Below are 15,477 nucleotides of genomic sequence, written 5' to 3' on the forward strand. Positions count from 1 at the left end.
GCGCCTAAGCACAGCCCCAGGGGACCCGAGCCGCGCGCTGTGCAAACAGAGGCTGCGCTCGCGCTCGTTGCGCCCCGTGCCCACCGCCCTCTGAGCCGCCCCGCGGTGCGACGGGGCCTCGCCCGCCTGCCCCGGCTCCCACGCCCTCGAGACCGCCGGGCGCCCCCGCCGGCCCCGCCCCCGGATGCCCCGCCCCGCCCCGCCCCCGAGGGGGCGTGTCTGGCTCCCCAGCCGGGGCGGGGGCGGGGGCGGAGCCGGAGCCGGGGCGGGGCCGGGCGCGGACCGTCCCCCACTGGCTGCGGCGCGCGGGGCAACCCAGGCTCAGTGCGCGGTGGCGGCGGCGGTGGCGGCCTCGCGGGCAGCTGGCGCCGCGCGGTCCTGCTCTGTGGGTCTCACGGACGCCCCCGCGGGCCGACGGCCGGAGGGACCGGGCGGGAGCTGGGCCCGCTGACCCCGGGCCGGAGCGGCAGCCGAGCGTAGTGAGCCGGGCGCGGGCGCCCGCCAGGTCGGTGCCGGGGCCGGGCAGGCGCGCGAAGGGGTGCGGCGGGGCGCGAGGAGGGGCCGGGGCGCGGCGGTGGCGGAGCCACAGCACTCCCTGCCGCGGGTCGGGCCGGGCCGCCGGCTTCCCGCTCTGGAAAGTTTGCCGCCGCCGCCGCCGCCGCCCTGGGAGAGCTCTGCAGCAGCCAGGGAGGGAAGGGGGAGGAGGGAGGGACCGCGGCGGGGAGGAGGCGGCCGGCGCCAGGCGGCCCGGGAGCCCCGGGCGGCGGCGGCGGCGGGCGGGGCGGCCGGGGGTCTGAGGGTCCGGGCGCCGGAGCCGGTCACCGCCGCCCCGTCCGTGCGCGGCCCTGCCCGCCCCGCTGACGCGCTGCCCTCCTTCTCCCGCAGCCTCTCGAGCGGCTCCCGCCTCCCGCCTCTCGCCGGTGCCCGCGCGGGGCCGTGGGGGGCAGCATGCCCGCGAGCACTGCCTGAGGACGCCGCGGCCCCCGCCCCCGCCATGGGCGCCCCTGCCCGCGCCCTCGCTCTCTGCGTGGCCGTGGCCGTGGCCGTGGCCGTCGTGGCTGGCGCCTCCTCGGAGTCCTTGGGCCCGGAGCAGCGCGTCGTGGGGCGAGAGGCAGGTAAGAAGGGACCCTCTGGGCCCGGGAGGGGCCGGCCGGTGCGGGCAGTGGCGTTGAGGACGGGAACCGGGCCCGGGTCGGACGGGGCGCCGGGTGGGAGTGAAGCCCCGGGGTCAGCGCCCGGATTCCGTGGCCTCCTTCCAGGAGGGCACTCGTGGGGCGCCTGGAGCCACCGTCACCCCTCAAGTGCGAGGCTGCCGCGGGGAGCCAGGACGGGAGTCGGCGTCCGTCCGCAGCCCCGGTCCCCTGCGGCTCCCCAGACGTGACCCTTCGGGAGGGCGCGGGGGGGCCCGGTTTCCACGATTCTCGCTGTTCTTCGGGCTCTACGCAGACGGAAAGTTCCCATTGTTGGCGTCCCCCTCCCCCGGGCCCCAGTTTGCGGCCAGCTTCGGCCAAAGCGAGAGGCCGGACTTCGGGGGGTGGCTGTGCGCGCTTCGGGGAAGCCCGGCCCCTGTACCCGCTGGCCCGCCCGACTGGGCTACAGCCTCCAGCGTCCCCGCTGCCGACCCTGCATCGTCGTGCCTGGGGGCCGAGGGCGCTTCCCCGTAGGTGAGCTCGAGCTCCGGGCCGGCGAAGGGCGCGTGTCCCAGCGTCGCGGGGCCCTAGACCTAGGCTGGCGGTCCGGGTCCTGCGGGACATCGAGGGTCGGAAGGGAGGTCCCCGGGGTGAGGAACGGGGAAGTGGTGCCCGGGCCGCCCTGCACACGCGCCACGGTTCCTCGAGGGCCGGTCCGAGCGCTCCAGCGCCGCCGCCCCGTCCACCCGCTGCCGGCTCCGGGCGGGCGAGGGGGGCGCACGGCCCAGCCCTGCGGCCGCGTGGAGGGAGGCCTTGGCCCGGTGAGTCGCGCCCCACCCGAGCCCCGGCCCGGGCCCGAACAGCCGCTCCTTTGTGCCTCGGCGCGGCCACAGACCGCGCATTGATGGCGGCGAGGCGGCTCACGGGGAGGTGTGAGCCGCTGCGGGCGCGGCGGGCCGGGAAGGGCGCCGGGCGGGCCGAGGCAGATGGCGGCCGCCCCGCCCGCGCCCCCGCGCCCCTTTCTCCGGCGGCGGCTGCGGCCTCCCGGAACAATGTCATTTTTTTATGAATGAAAGTGGCTCTGCGCCTGAATGTGCGTGTCATTCAGCGGCGTGACAGGGGCCGTCGGGAGGTCAGCGCGCGCTTTTAGCGCCTGCTCTGGCGGCCCCGCTTCCAGGGGTGCCGGAGGGGCAGCCGCGGGGGCAGCCTGGCTCTCGCCTTAGCTTTCGCATTCGCATTTAGATAAAGATATTACTCCCCACGGCCGGGGAATGTCAGCCAGCCCCGGGGAGGGGCGGCGGTCGGGCTGCAAGCGGAGCCTCTCCCGGGCTCGTGAGGGCGCGCGGGACCTCCCCCACCGGCCCCGAGGACGGGAAGCGCCGCCGCCGCTGGGCTGGCCTGGGCACCCACGAGGCGCCCTCCCCTCTTCCCGCCCCCCGCCCGCACTGGAGCTGGTGAAACAGGTAGTGAGTTGATCGGTCAATAAAGTTAATCCGGTTCCTTAACAAGATGGGCCGGGCAGTAAAAATACAAAGACCTCGTGAGATGTACGGAGGTCTAGGCTGGTGCTTGCCCAGGAACATAAATTATGGAGCCTGAGCTGGCAAGAGTCAAGGGCAGTGGGGAAGGTTTTGGCCGCTGGACTGCCTGGGCCACCACATGCCCTGCCAGGGCAGCCTCCATCTCCCCAGGGGACTGTGTTCCTGGTTGGGACCTGGAGGACCCCTCCCCAGGGTGCAGGGAGATAGACAGAGTCGGCTGTCTTAAGCTGTGCCCCACCCAGGAGGTGTCTAGGGGTGCAGAGCCTTTCCCTAAGGTGCTGGTGGCCACCTTCTCTACCCCTCCTCCCCAGGGCTGGACTTTGAGCCGCGTGGGTCTCTGGGTGGTTCATTAACCCGGGCCGAGCTTGGCCTCCGGGTCCTTGTTTGAGCATAGCAACCCCTTGTTACCCACTCCCCACCCCCAGCCCTCAGGTCTCACTTGGGGCTGGAACTGGGGCTGGGGCACCCCTTGTTACAGCTGAGCTTGGGTGGGAGCCCGGTGGCTTGGGGTCTTCTGGAGGATAGGAGTCCAAAGTCTCGCCCTGTCTAGCGAGGCAGCAGTCCTGACCTGAGTGGTTCAGGAGTGAATGAGTGGGGAGTGGAGCCAGCTTTGGTGGGGTGGGGGAGTTGGCCTGGACCTCCAGGCTGCCAGCCCAGGCTCGGGTACCCTCTTCAAACTTCGCTTTCCCCACCTATCCAGGAGAAGCGCTAGCGGTAGCCTGCTGGAAGGATTAGGCCTCAGAATCTTGGGGAGCCCCCCTTAGCCTGCCCAGCTTCGGATCCCTATTTTCCTGTCTTGATTGTGAAACTGAAGAGGACCGTCTCCGGGGGAGAGGAAGGGAGGCTGGACTCCTGCTTTTGGCTTCCAGGTCCTTCCAGGCCCCCCTCCTCCTCTTAGGCTGTTTTCTAGCCAACACCTGGCAATACTTCCTGTACTCCAGAGAGCTGCAGAGTGCTTCATGTGCATCCAAAACCAGAACATGGGGTTCCCTGACCCCAGGCCCTCAGCTTACCCCAAAACCCAAGTAAACCCCTTGGGGTAGTGTGGGGATCAAACTCACCGTATAGTGAGACTCACGCCTTTTAGGGTTCTCACACGGGAGTGTTCCCCACAGATGTCGTGGACCGTCCGGGACGGGTAGGCAGGGTAGCCAGCTCTGGACTCGAGTCTGAATTTGATCCTTGCTCTCTGGGGTCAATCCAAGGGGCTTATGATGGAGCAGCGCTCCCCCACCCTCTCACCTGGGCTCCCCGCATTGGCTGGGCCTGCACTGCCGTGCCCCAGAATCTGGAGAAAGGTTCCCCAGGCCAGAGTGTTACTCACCAGCGCCCTGGCCTGATGGACATGAGTTCTGGGTCAGGGGACCCCGGGCAGGGAGTTCGTGTCACCCCTCACTCCTCCAGCCACTTAGCAGGGTGTGGCTGCCCCTGTGGCCTGTGAGGTGGGGTTTTATATTGTGCCATAGTGGGGAAACAGGCACAGGACCAGCGAGTGGCAGAGTTGGGAGACTCTGTGACTGGGAAATGACCCCCAGGCCCAGCATGGCCCTTTTGGGACACGGCAGAGGGCTGTTCCTAGCACATGGGGCCCAGGTTGAGGTGGGCACTGTGTGGGGTTGTGATGTGTAGATGGAGGGGTGCGTTCTGTCTCTGGTGTGTGTGGTGCCAGTGGGGTCCCCCTTTTGTTGGTCAAGAAAGAACCCTTCTTGGGGCCACTAGGGGGATGTAGCTGCCCCATGCCTGGCAGCTGGATGGGGCATAGGGGCTCCACCCAACTGCTGACTCCCCTGGGGGAGTGAGGCCCTGAGCTCTCAGTGCCCCCCACCCCCGTGCCCGTCTCACAGTCTTTCACCTGGTGTTCCCAGCCAGCCCCTGCTGGGGCGCCCTGGCCTCTGCGGGCACCAGGCAGGCAGGCAGGGGGCACTCAGGGCTCCACCCTCCCCCCCCCACACGGGCAGATGGCCGCCACGTGGCTGGCCTGGGGCTGCTGTGTCCCCCGTCCCCCGCTGGACCAGGCTGAAGCGAGTACTTGTGCGGATGGCTTGACCTGTTGTCACCACCCAGACCAAACCGGAACCAGCCGGCTGTTGCCTTTGGGCCAGGGCCTGCAGCTGAGGCTGCCATGACCAGCCTGTTCTCGGCCTTCTGGGGGGCCTTAGGCAGCTCCCAGCTCTGGGTGGTCCCCATAAGACACTGGCCAGGGCCAGAGGGCTGGAGGTCAGGCCAGGCGCCCCTCTGACTGTGGGGTCCTCACAGGGGCAGTCCAGGAGCTGTGGGTCCCTGTGGGGCGAGGGCTCCCTCGGATGCTTCTGGGGGTGAGTGTGGCCCTTCCGGTTGGCAGGGTCACGCTGGGTACTGGGTGTGTGCGGCCGGCTTCGGTGGGTCGGGCAGAATCGGGCCTGGCCAGGCAGCCAGGAACTGGTGTGGCCAGCATGGGCAGCTGGGCCCCCAAATCTAGGCCACACATCGGCAGAATGACAAGTGATGGCGCAAGCGGCCCAGCTGGGTCTGAAGGAGGAGGCTGCCTGGGGGACCACCCACCCCCGTCCCGGCCCCAAGCCCAGGCCACCCGCCTGCATGCATTGTCTGGCCCTGGCAGGAGGCCTGGGGGTGATGGTCCCCCAGCCCCGCCTTGGTGTGTCCTTGGGTCACAGGCTTTGGTGGCCCTCGGGAACTGGGGAGCTACTGGGCAGGGGGAGGGGGCCAGGGCCACCTGCACATCTGCCCCTGTGGGTGGGCCCCCACCCCAGCTTCTCAGCCCCCTGGGGAGGGGCCGGGGCTGCTGACCTGCCCTGTGGCCCCAGCTCCAGTGGCTCTCACAGCTTCCTGCCCCCAGCCTGGTCCCCTTCTGTGAGGGGGTCCCACTCCCAGCCCCCAGCCCGTGGGTCCGCCGGGCTGGCCCCAGCGTCGTGTTGTACTTTGCGCTTCCCTGTGTGTTTTCTGTGGTGACCACTGTGTGGAGCTTACCCAGGAGCTGCAGGATGCAGAACCCTACCCATGCCAGGGAGCCCCCCGCCCCCGCCCCGCCGCCTCGAACTGCTCCAGCCTGGCTCTGCCTGGTGAACCTGCGCACTGCACCCCGGCTTCGTCCCCACGGCCGTCTGATCCTGCATGTCCTTTCTCATCCATTCTGTTCCCTTGCTATCCCTGTGAACTGCGCCTCAGGCACATATGGGGTGTGGGGGCTGCTGAGAGGGACCCCTTCTGGGGTGCATCTGCACTGCCAGGGGGCTGGCTGGCCACCCTGGCACCCCCTCTGAGCTCCATCTCAGCCGGGGGCAAAGGGCAGCCTGTCTCCTTCGTCCCCAGCACCTGTGGCCATGGTGCCACCTGTGAGCCAAGCATGGATTTTATGTTTCAAAGCAGTTGAACAAATCAAAAGAACAAAGAGTCGCACTCTGTGGTGCCTTGAGATTCAAATTCTCCAAATTCCCTGTGTCCGTAAGTGAAGCTTTGTGGTGGCGTGGCCCTGGGTTGGCTGCAGCTTGTGTGGGGACAGCAGCCGCCACACCGAGGCAGACCCAAGTCCTTGGCACGGAGACCGGCTGGCGAGGCTGAAGATAGAGACCTCTGGCCCTCTGGGGGCTCAGTTCCAGCCCTGGCCTGGTGGGACCCCAGAGCTGGGTCAGGGCCGTCGAGGCCCTCGCTGCTGTGTCTGGGAAGGTGCCGGGTTTGGGGGTGCCTGCCTCACGGTCGCGGGTCTCGCCTGCAGAGGTCCCAGGCCTGGAGCCCGGCCAGCAGGAGCAGTTGGTCTTCGGCAGCGGGGACGCGGTGGAGCTGAGCTGTCCCCCGCCTGGGGGTGGTCCTGTGGTCTGGGTCAAGGATGGTGCAGGGCTGGTGCCCTCGGACCGCGTCCTGGTGGGGCCCCAGCGGCTGCTGGTGCTGAACGCCTCCCAGGAGGACTCCGGGGCTTACAGCTGCCGGCACCGCCTCACGCAGCGCGTGCTGTGCCGCTTCAGCGTGCGGGTGGCAGGTGAGCTTGGGGCCAGCCAGCTGCGGAAGGGAGTGGGCGCTGGGCCCCCTGAGTCCCCACGAGGGCCAAGAGCCGCTGGGTGTCTCGGCCATGTGGCTGCAGCACCCCTGCCCCAAGGGTCATTGGTGGAGAGGAAGGCGCCCCAGGAAGTGCGGCCCGAATGGGGGACACTGTCCCACCTGGGAGGGGCACCTGGGTGCCTCCTGGGGCAGGTTGGGTACTGGAAGCAGCCCCCTGTGCCTTGTAGATGCTCCATCTTCAGGAGATGATGAAGACGGGGAGGACGAGGCTGAGGACACAGGTGTGGACACAGGTGGGAGCAGGGTCTGGGGTTCAGGCCGGCCGGGGTGGGGCCTGCTGCCGCCACCAAGCCCTGCCCACCACAAGCTGCTGAGGGACCGAGGTCCCTGGGGTCACCCTGAAGGTCCGGTCCCCTCAGGATACAGGAGGGGCTGGGCCACCGAGATGGCTCTGGACGCCTGGCCCTGGCTCCCTGGTGGCAGGGCTGGGGTGTGAAGGGACACCCGTGTTGCTGATAGGGAGACTGAGGCACAGGGCCCTTGGGGTTCCAGAAACTGGAAGAGGCCAGGGCTGGCCTGTGGGTGAGGTGGGCGCTGCAGGTGTGAGCGCGGCAAGGCAGGGCACTCAGGTGGCTGCCGTGGGGTGGATGGGCCCAGGGTGAGGGCACAAGGGGCACCTGGCCACGACCAGTGGCGAGAGGGTGGCCTGCGGCTGTGGGAGCACAGTCAGGGGCGCTGCCCGGTATTCCGGCCTGGAATGGTGGTGGGGAGCTTTGCCCACTTGGAGGGCGGGGAGGGGGGCTTCTGGTTTGGGAGGAAGCTTGAGGTGAGTGCGTGCAGGGGAGGTTTGTTGTGGCACAGACGTGGGGGCAGTTACGACAGGACTGGTGGTGTGTGGGCGGGGTCCCTGGGCCAGTGGGTGAGCGGGTGAGGAGGGGAGGCTGAGTCCATGAGAGACTGAGCTGGGGTAACTCCCCCCGGGGGTCTCAAGGAGGCCTGGGAGGGAGCTCAGCACCACGGAGCTGCCTCCTCCCAGCCTGTGTCCACAGTGCGTCTTGCAGTGCCCCTGCTGGGTGTGTCCCTGCGGGGGGTGGCAGTGAGGTCACCAAGGAGAGGGTTGCTTCCCTCCTGGAGGATGCCAGCCCAGCCTTGCCTGGAGTCCCGGCAGGAAGGCAGCCCCAGCCCCAGCCTCAAGGAAGGAGAAAAACCAGTTGGGCTGTGAGGGAGGGTGGTGGGAGCCCCGCAAGCCAAGGTGGGAGGAGGCAGGGTCTCCAGAGTGTCACCGTCTCTGGGTGCCTGCCAGACCCGGAGCACCACAGAGGGTGGCCTGGGGTCTCTGATTCCCGTGGGCCCACGCTGCCCAGCTGCCTCTGGGGCTCCCGGTTTTTCAAGGGACTGGGACCCCTTTGCTGATGAACTGCTCCCAGGTCCTGGCTTATCCATGAGACAAGCCAGGCAGGCCTGGCCCCTGGGGTGCCTCTCTGGGCGGGTGGGCTCCCTGGACCACGCCCTGTGCCCCTCGGCTTCACAGGCCCAGGCAGAGCACCCTGGAGGGGAGGGAGGGGACACGTGGCCCAGCTCTGAGAAAGCCCCGGGGTGGGGACATGGTTTGGACACTCCTGGGAGCCTCATCCCACCCTATCCCTACCAAGGAGGGGAAACCGAGGCTGGGGTGGGCAGGGCAGCTTTGGGAAGGGTGTTGGTCAGAGGGGGCTCTGCTCCCACTTGGGTTGTGGCCTTCACGGGCACCTCGGCCAGCAGGGGCTCCTTACTGGACTCGGCCCGAGCGGATGGACAAGAAGCTGCTGGCCGTGCCAGCTGCCAACACTGTCCGCTTCCGCTGCCCGGCCGCTGGCAACCCCACTCCCTCCATCTCCTGGCTGAAGAACGGCAAGGAGTTCCGCGGCGAGCACCGCATTGGAGGCATCAAGGTGGGTGCCGGGGTGGCTCTGGGCCCGGCGGGCACGTGGGTTCCCTCTGCTCACCCGTGGCCCGCTGACCCGTGGTCCGCTGCAGCTGCGGCACCAGCAGTGGAGCCTGGTCATGGAGAGCGTGGTGCCCTCAGACCGCGGCAACTACACCTGCGTGGTGGAGAACAAGTTTGGCAGCATCCGGCAGACCTACACGCTGGACGTGCTGGGTGAGGGCCTGGGGCCGCACGGGGCAGGGCTGGCAGCCCCGGAGTGGGCGGCCCCTGAGCGCCATCTGCCCCCACAGAGCGCTCCCCGCACCGGCCCATCCTGCAGGCGGGGCTGCCGGCCAACCAGACGGCGGTGCTGGGCAGCGACGTGGAGTTCCACTGCAAGGTGTACAGCGACGCGCAGCCCCACATCCAGTGGCTCAAGCACGTGGAGGTGAACGGCAGCAAGGTGGGCCCCGACGGCACACCCTACGTCACTGTGCTCAAGGTGGGCCGCTGCTGGGGCTCCCAGGCTGGGGGCTGCGTGAGGATCCGGGCCTCGGGGTGGGAGCTTCAGGGGAAGAAGCTGTGGGGGTGCTTGTGGGGCCGAGTCTCAGCTACCTCACACCTCGGGGCCACAGGCAGCTGCGGTGGGACGTGTTTCCGTGTCTGTGGAGGGCCTACCACGGCCGCTGGAGCCCCTGACATGGAGCCGCCTGCAGGGGCCTCTCAGGGGTGGGCGAAGCTCAGGCAGCGATGGTGGCCCAGGACAGGGCAGTGGCAAGCCCTCCAGGCCCCCTCTGGACCTCCGAGGGGGTGGCCGAGCCCCGAGCTGGCTGACTGGCTGTTGTCAGCTGTGTGCAGTGGGACCAGGCTCACCGCCCGCCTCCCAAAGCCCTTAGCTTTGTTCCCACGGCTGCCGGCCGGGGGCCACTGAGTTGGGACATTGCAACACTCAAAGCCCAGTGAGAAACCTCTGTTCAGAGAGGAGAAAGTCCGATGGGGGTGGGGAGCTGGTGCAGGGCAAGGGTGGAGTCCAGATCCCACCTGGAGAGAAATACCTGTTCAGAGAGAAGGTCTGATGGGGCCGGGAGCGGGCGTGGGGCGAGCGTGGAGTTCAGAGCCTGCTTGGAGAGACCGCCTTGGGCCCTGTCCAGGGTACAGGTTCTGCAGGACCACGGGGGAGGGCAGGCCAGTGGCCACGGCTGAGGGTCTGGGCCGGGTTGTTGGGATGGAGGCAGAGACGTGCGTCCTGTGAAACCACAGCCACCGTGAAGGGCCTCCGTGCCTCCTCCAGGCAGCCGGCATGGCCTACCCAGCCCAGCCTCCGTCCGCCTCGGGGGTCTCCCTCCTGCCTCGTGCCCGGCGGGGCTGCCTCAGGGGCGTGCCTGAGCGGGGTCTCTTGTCCCTGCAGTCCTGGATCAGTGAGAGTGTGGAGGCCGACGTGCGTCTCCGCCTGGCCAATGTGTCGGAGCGGGACGGGGGCGAGTACCTCTGTCGAGCCACCAATTTCATAGGCGTGGCCGAGAAGGCCTTTTGGCTGAGCGTTCGCGGGCCCCGAGCAGGTAACGACTCTGTCCCATGCCGGCCGGTACAAGAGCTCCAGCTCCATGGCCCTGGCCGCGCGCCCCGCACGCCCCGCACGCCCGGCCCTGCTCGCTCCCGCCCCCGGCCTTTGAGGCTGGCAGCTCTGGCCTCCACGGTCACCTTCCGCTTCAGTGACCTGCTTCCAGCCCTGCGGCCTGTGCCGACCTCTCCCGCACGTCTGCGCTCCCCCTGCCCCGGTGCCTGGTGCCCGCCGGCCCAGCCCCGTGCCGTCTGCGAGTGTCCCCTTCCACCCTCCCGCCGGCCGCCGCCCCGCTCGCTTCTGCAGCCCGTGTGTCCGTGTGTCGCCCTCCACCCGCCCCGCCCGGCTCTGCGCTCACCTGCATGCCGCCCGCCCGCCCGCCTGCCGCTCACTGGGACAGAGGACTCGCCGGTGGAGGGGCCTGGCTTCGGCTCGGTGCCGGTGCTCCAGGCGGAGGGCCGCACGGTGGCGGCCGACTCGGTGGTCGAGGAGTTGGTGGTGGCGGCGTTTTCCTTGCAGCGGCTGGATCCTGCCGTGTGGACTCCGTGGTGCCTGCAGGCCGGTGCTGGCCCTCGCCTATCGCTCTGCTCTCTCTTTGTAGACGGCGGGGGCTAATACCACCGACAAGGAGCTAGAGGTTCTGTCCTTGCACAACGTCACCTTTGAAGACGCCGGGGAGTACACCTGCCTGGCGGGCAATTCTATTGGCTTTTCCCATCACTCTGCGTGGCTGGTGGTGCTGCCAGGTACCGGCTTCTGCGGCTGCTGCTCCCCACTGTCGGGGACACTGGCTTGGGACACGCCAGAGCCTCCAGGACGGAAGGGAACCCTGCGGCTTAGGGCTGCCCCACTCCTCGATCCCTCACACCCGGCCCTGTGCCGGGCATGAGGACAAAGTCGGCCCAACCAGGCCCAGACCTGGTCCCAGAGGGGCCCCATCAGCCCCCTTGAGCCCCCTTCCCATCTGGGTCCCTAAAGGCCCCTCCTGTGGCTCTGGTGTCTTCCGGGTGCCTGGTGGCGGTGTGGGGCTGGCTGGCTCTGCTGGGCGCCTCCTCTCCAGGGTCTGGCCCTCCTGACTCATCGGTGTTTCTGACCACAAGACCCCCCCAGACAAGGGGGATACTGAGGTTCTGAGCCCCCTCCCGCTCCCAGTGGTGCCTGTGGCTCTGGGCCAGGGGCACCCATGGGGCCTGGGGGGGCCAGGCCAGGCCTCAACGCCTGTGTCTTTGCAGCCGAGGAGGAGCTGGTGGAGGCTGACGAGGCGGGCAGTGTGTACGCAGGCATCCTCAGCTATGGGGTGGGCTTCTTCCTGTTCATCCTGGTGGTGGCGGCCGTGACGCTCTGCCGCCTGCGCAGCCCCCCCAAGAAAGGCCTGGGCTCCCCCACCGTCCACAAGATCTCCCGCTTCCCGCTCAAGCGACAGGTAACAGAAAGTAGATACCAGGTTCCGAGCTGCCTGCCCGCCCGGCCTCTGGAACCCCCTCGGTCTCTGCTGGTCCCGGGCTGTGCAGCACCCTCTGCAGCCAGGCGGGCTCACCTCCCCTGGTCTCTGGTCACCTCATAGAGCCCAGGGTACTTTGGGGCGCAAAATGTTCTAACAGCCTTCATTCAACGCTGGTGGAAGTCAGAGCGCCCCCCTTCCAGCCCGCAGCGCCCCCCGGCTGCACCCCCACGCCCTGTCCTCCACACAGCGCCAACCTGCCCCTGCCGACCCAAGCAGGTGTCCCTGGAGTCCAACGCGTCCATGAGCTCCAACACGCCGCTGGTGCGGATTGCAAGGCTGTCCTCGGGGGAGGGCCCGGCGCTGGCCAACGTCTCGGAGCTTGAGCTGCCCGCCGACCCCAAATGGGAGCTGTCCCGGGCCCGGTCAGTGGTGCTGAGGGCCAGCATGGGCTGTAGGGCCTCCATGGTGGGGATGAAACGCCAGGCAGGGGACTGGCTGGGTCACTCACCTTCTGGGAGACCAGGTACTCGATGCCCCCGGCCACATGGTAGGCACAGGACACCAGGTCCTTGAAGGTGAGCTGCTCCTCGGGCGGCTTGCAGGTGTCGAAGGAGTCGTCCAGGCCGGGGGGGTCCACCAAGTAGTCCAGTAGAGGGGCCACCAAGGACGTGGAGGATGTTGGAGATGCTCCTCTCTCTGGAGATGCTCCTGGGAGGGCTTCGTGGCAGGGATGCCCCTCTCAAGGTGCCCTGTCTGGAGAGACAGCAGGGGCGGGAGGCCGGTGGGTGACAGTCTTCATCCTCATGAGCAGGCTGCAGGATGAGCATGGAAGGCTTCCTGGAGGTGGGGGCTCTGAGTCTTAAGGGCTCGGCCAGGCTGGGGTGGGGACTGTGGCAGGCTGCCGGTGGGTGAGCTTGTATGCTCATGGGTCTCTCTGCCTCTGCTGCCAGGCTGACCCTGGGCAAGCCCCTCGGGGAGGGCTGCTTCGGCCAGGTGGTAATGGCGGAGGCCATCGGCATTGACAAGGACCGGGCCGCCAAACCGGTCACTGTAGCTGTGAAGATGCTGAAAGGTGAGGAGAGGGCGGCCAGCGGGGCAGGGCAGGGCTGGGGCGCCACCACCTGACACAGACCCTCCTTCCTTGCCCAGACGATGCCACGGACAAGGACCTGTCGGACCTGGTGTCGGAGATGGAGATGATGAAGATGATCGGGAAGCACAAGAACATCATCAACCTGCTGGGCGCCTGCACGCAGGGCGGTGGGTGTGCTGGGGGTGGCGGTGCGGGGCGGGCGGCCCTCCTGGGCCCGGCAGCCCCTCTGAGGAGCCCGTGCCCCCAGGGCCCCTCTACGTGCTGGTGGAGTACGCCGCCAAGGGCAACCTGCGGGAGTTCCTGCGGGCGAGGCGGCCCCCCGGCCTGGACTACTCCTTCGACACCTGCAAGCCGCCCGAGGAGCAGCTCACCTTCAAGGACCTGGTGTCCTGTGCCTACCAGGTGGCCCGGGGCATGGAGTACCTGGCCTCGCAGAAGGTGAGCAGGGCAGCAGGTGTGGGTGGAGTGGGCTGGGCACGGACGGCCCTGCCATCCTGGGAGCCACGGGAGGGGCGTTGAGGCTTCAGCCCTGCCCCCGCCCCTTCCAGTGCATCCACAGGGACCTGGCCGCCCGCAACGTGCTGGTGACCGAGGACAACGTGATGAAGATCGCCGACTTCGGGCTGGCCCGAGACGTGCACAACCTCGACTACTACAAGAAGACCACCAACGTGAGCCCGGCCCGCGGGGTGGGGGCGGGCGTGCCGGGGGCGCCTGATGCCAACTCTGCCTTCCCACCCCTCCCAGGGCCGGCTGCCCGTGAAGTGGATGGCGCCTGAGGCCCTGTTTGACCGCGTCTACACCCACCAGAGTGACGTGTATGTGTCCTGCAGACCCCGGCCTCGGGTGGAGGCGGGAACTGGGCAGAGCTGGGACCCAGCTGCAGCCTCACGCCTGTGCCCTGGGGCTGTTGGGCCTGGTCTCTACCCCTCCGGGGACACAGCGCAGCCCTGGCCTGTTCCCCTGGTGGCAGCCCAGGTGTCTGTCCTGGGGAGGTCTCAGGACAGTCTGACCTTGTGTCTCCCTGCAGCTGGTCCTTTGGGGTCCTGCTTTGGGAGATCTTCACACTGGGGGGCTCCCCGTACCCCGGCATCCCTGTGGAGGAACTCTTCAAGCTGCTGAAGGAGGGCCACCGCATGGACAAGCCCGCCAACTGCACGCACGACCTGTGAGCGGCACCCCGGTCCTCCCCTGGGTCCTCCGGGGCGCGGTGGGGAGGGACTGGCAGCCTGAGGCTCAGCCTGGATGAGGTGGGGGCCCATGCCTGAGCACCCCGCCCGCAGGTACATGATCATGAGGGAGTGCTGGCACGCGGCCCCCTCACAGCGGCCCACCTTCAAGCAGCTGGTGGAGGATCTGGACCGTGTCCTCACTGTGACGTCCACCGACGTGAGTGCGGGCCCTGGGCTGCTGCCACTCCGCCACCCCCGCCCCACCCTGGCCATCCTGCCCCCAGAATGCTGAGGTGTGGGGTGGGCCTCTGGGGCGCAGCCTGGGCACAGCGGTGGCTGTGGGAAGAGGGGCTCCGTGGGACAGCACTCACCCTGCCTTCCGCGGCAGGAGTACCTGGACCTGTCCGTGCCCTTCGAGCGGTACTCCCCCGGCGGCCAGGACACCCCCAGCTCCAGCTCCTCAGGGGATGACTCCGTGTTCGCCCACGACCTGCTGCCCCCGGCCCCACCCAGCAGTGGGGGCCCGAGGACGTGAAGGGCCGCCGGTCCCCGACAATGTGAGGGAGTCCCTAGCAGCCCACCCTGCTGCTGGGGCCCAGCCACTCCCTGGCACGAGACTCAGTCCAGAGGGACAGACGGCCACACAGAGCTTTGGTCTTTGCGCGTGCGTCTAGCGGCCTCTGGGTGCAGAGGTTCCCCTGGGTGTCCCTGCTGCTGTGCAACGGCCTCCTGACTGGTGCCAAAGCACCGTGGGGCCTTTGTTCTGGGGTGACCCAGTGCGGAATGTAAGGGGGCCCACCCTGTGGGACCCCTGTGGGGCAGGGAGCTGGGCCTGACGTGACCCTGGCCTCGGCCCCTGCATCGTGGGATGTCACAGGGTGGGCTTCCGGCCCTCCCACACCCAAAGCTGAGCCTGCAGGGAAGCCCCACGTGTCGAGCACCTTGTGCCTGGGGGTATTAGTGGCTCTGCCCCCCACCTCCAGGCTTTCCTTGTTCCCACCCTGCCCCTCAGACTGAAATTACGGGTACCTGAAGGTGGGAGCCTTTACCTTTTATCCAAAAGGTTTATTCCAGAAACTAGTGTACATTTCTATAAATAGATGCTGTGTATATGGTATATATACATACATATATATAAAATATATGGAAGAGAAGCCTAGTGCACCGGCGGCCCGCGGCCCCGGGGGCGCAGGAGGCAGGCGTGGCCCCGGGCCGTGGCGGGGGCCTCAGGGGTCTCACCCATGCAAGCAGAGGAGCCGGGCCTTTTCTGGCACCGCAGTTTTGTTTTAAAAATTGTACCTGGACCTGTATATTTGTAAAGCTATTTATGGGCCCCTGGCACCCTTGTTCCTGCACCCCAACACTTGTAGCATTTAGCCAGCCACATGGCGGAGAGTTTTCTTTTTTAACTTATTAACACCTGAGAAGGTTTATTCCGCCTATAGAGGGACGGCAAGAATGTGCGTCCAGCCTGCCCCGGGGCTGGGGGACCCCTCTGAGCCCAGAAGGTGGCTCCTAGTTGGAGGGGATGCTGGTGAGGAGACTTTATTTCCTTTGTCCTCCTTTTGCAGGAGAATTAGATTTCTATAGGATTTTTTTTTTTTTTTAGGAGATTTATTTTTTGGACTTAAAAGCAA

General features: G+C 67.7%; 1 protein-coding gene across 8 annotated transcripts; it reads left to right on the top strand.

Annotated features, from left to right (window-relative positions):
• Window positions 1–299: 299 nt before the first annotated feature.
• On the top strand, window positions 300–14,468 carry FGFR3 (fibroblast growth factor receptor 3). Of its 8 annotated transcripts, none has more exons than XM_039468135.2 (18): window positions 300–505; window positions 886–1,115; window positions 6,384–6,644; window positions 6,892–6,957; window positions 8,426–8,595; window positions 8,681–8,804; window positions 8,882–9,072; window positions 9,979–10,129; window positions 11,364–11,554; window positions 11,849–11,997; window positions 12,526–12,647; window positions 12,725–12,835; window positions 12,916–13,106; window positions 13,217–13,339; window positions 13,416–13,486; window positions 13,699–13,836; window positions 13,952–14,057; window positions 14,229–14,468. In XM_039468135.2, the coding sequence occupies exons 2-18, from the start codon at window positions 995–997 to the stop codon at window positions 14,373–14,375; spliced, it is 2,433 nt and encodes an 810-aa protein (XP_039324069.1). In that variant the 5' UTR covers window positions 300–505; window positions 886–994; the 3' UTR covers window positions 14,376–14,468. The 8 variants fall into 8 exon arrangements, with proteins under 8 accessions (XP_039324069.1, XP_039324073.1, XP_039324070.1 ...); XM_039468139.2 differs by lacking the exon at window positions 9,979–10,129 and adding an exon at window positions 10,733–10,877; XM_039468136.2 differs by lacking the exon at window positions 300–505 and having other exon boundaries at window positions 934–1,115; window positions 11,852–11,997.
• Window positions 14,469–15,477: the final 1,009 nt, after the last annotated feature.

This window comes from Saimiri boliviensis, chromosome 3 (assembly GCF_048565385.1).
Source record: "Saimiri boliviensis isolate mSaiBol1 chromosome 3, mSaiBol1.pri, whole genome shotgun sequence".
Lineage (NCBI taxonomy): Eukaryota > Metazoa > Chordata > Mammalia > Primates > Cebidae > Saimiri > Saimiri boliviensis.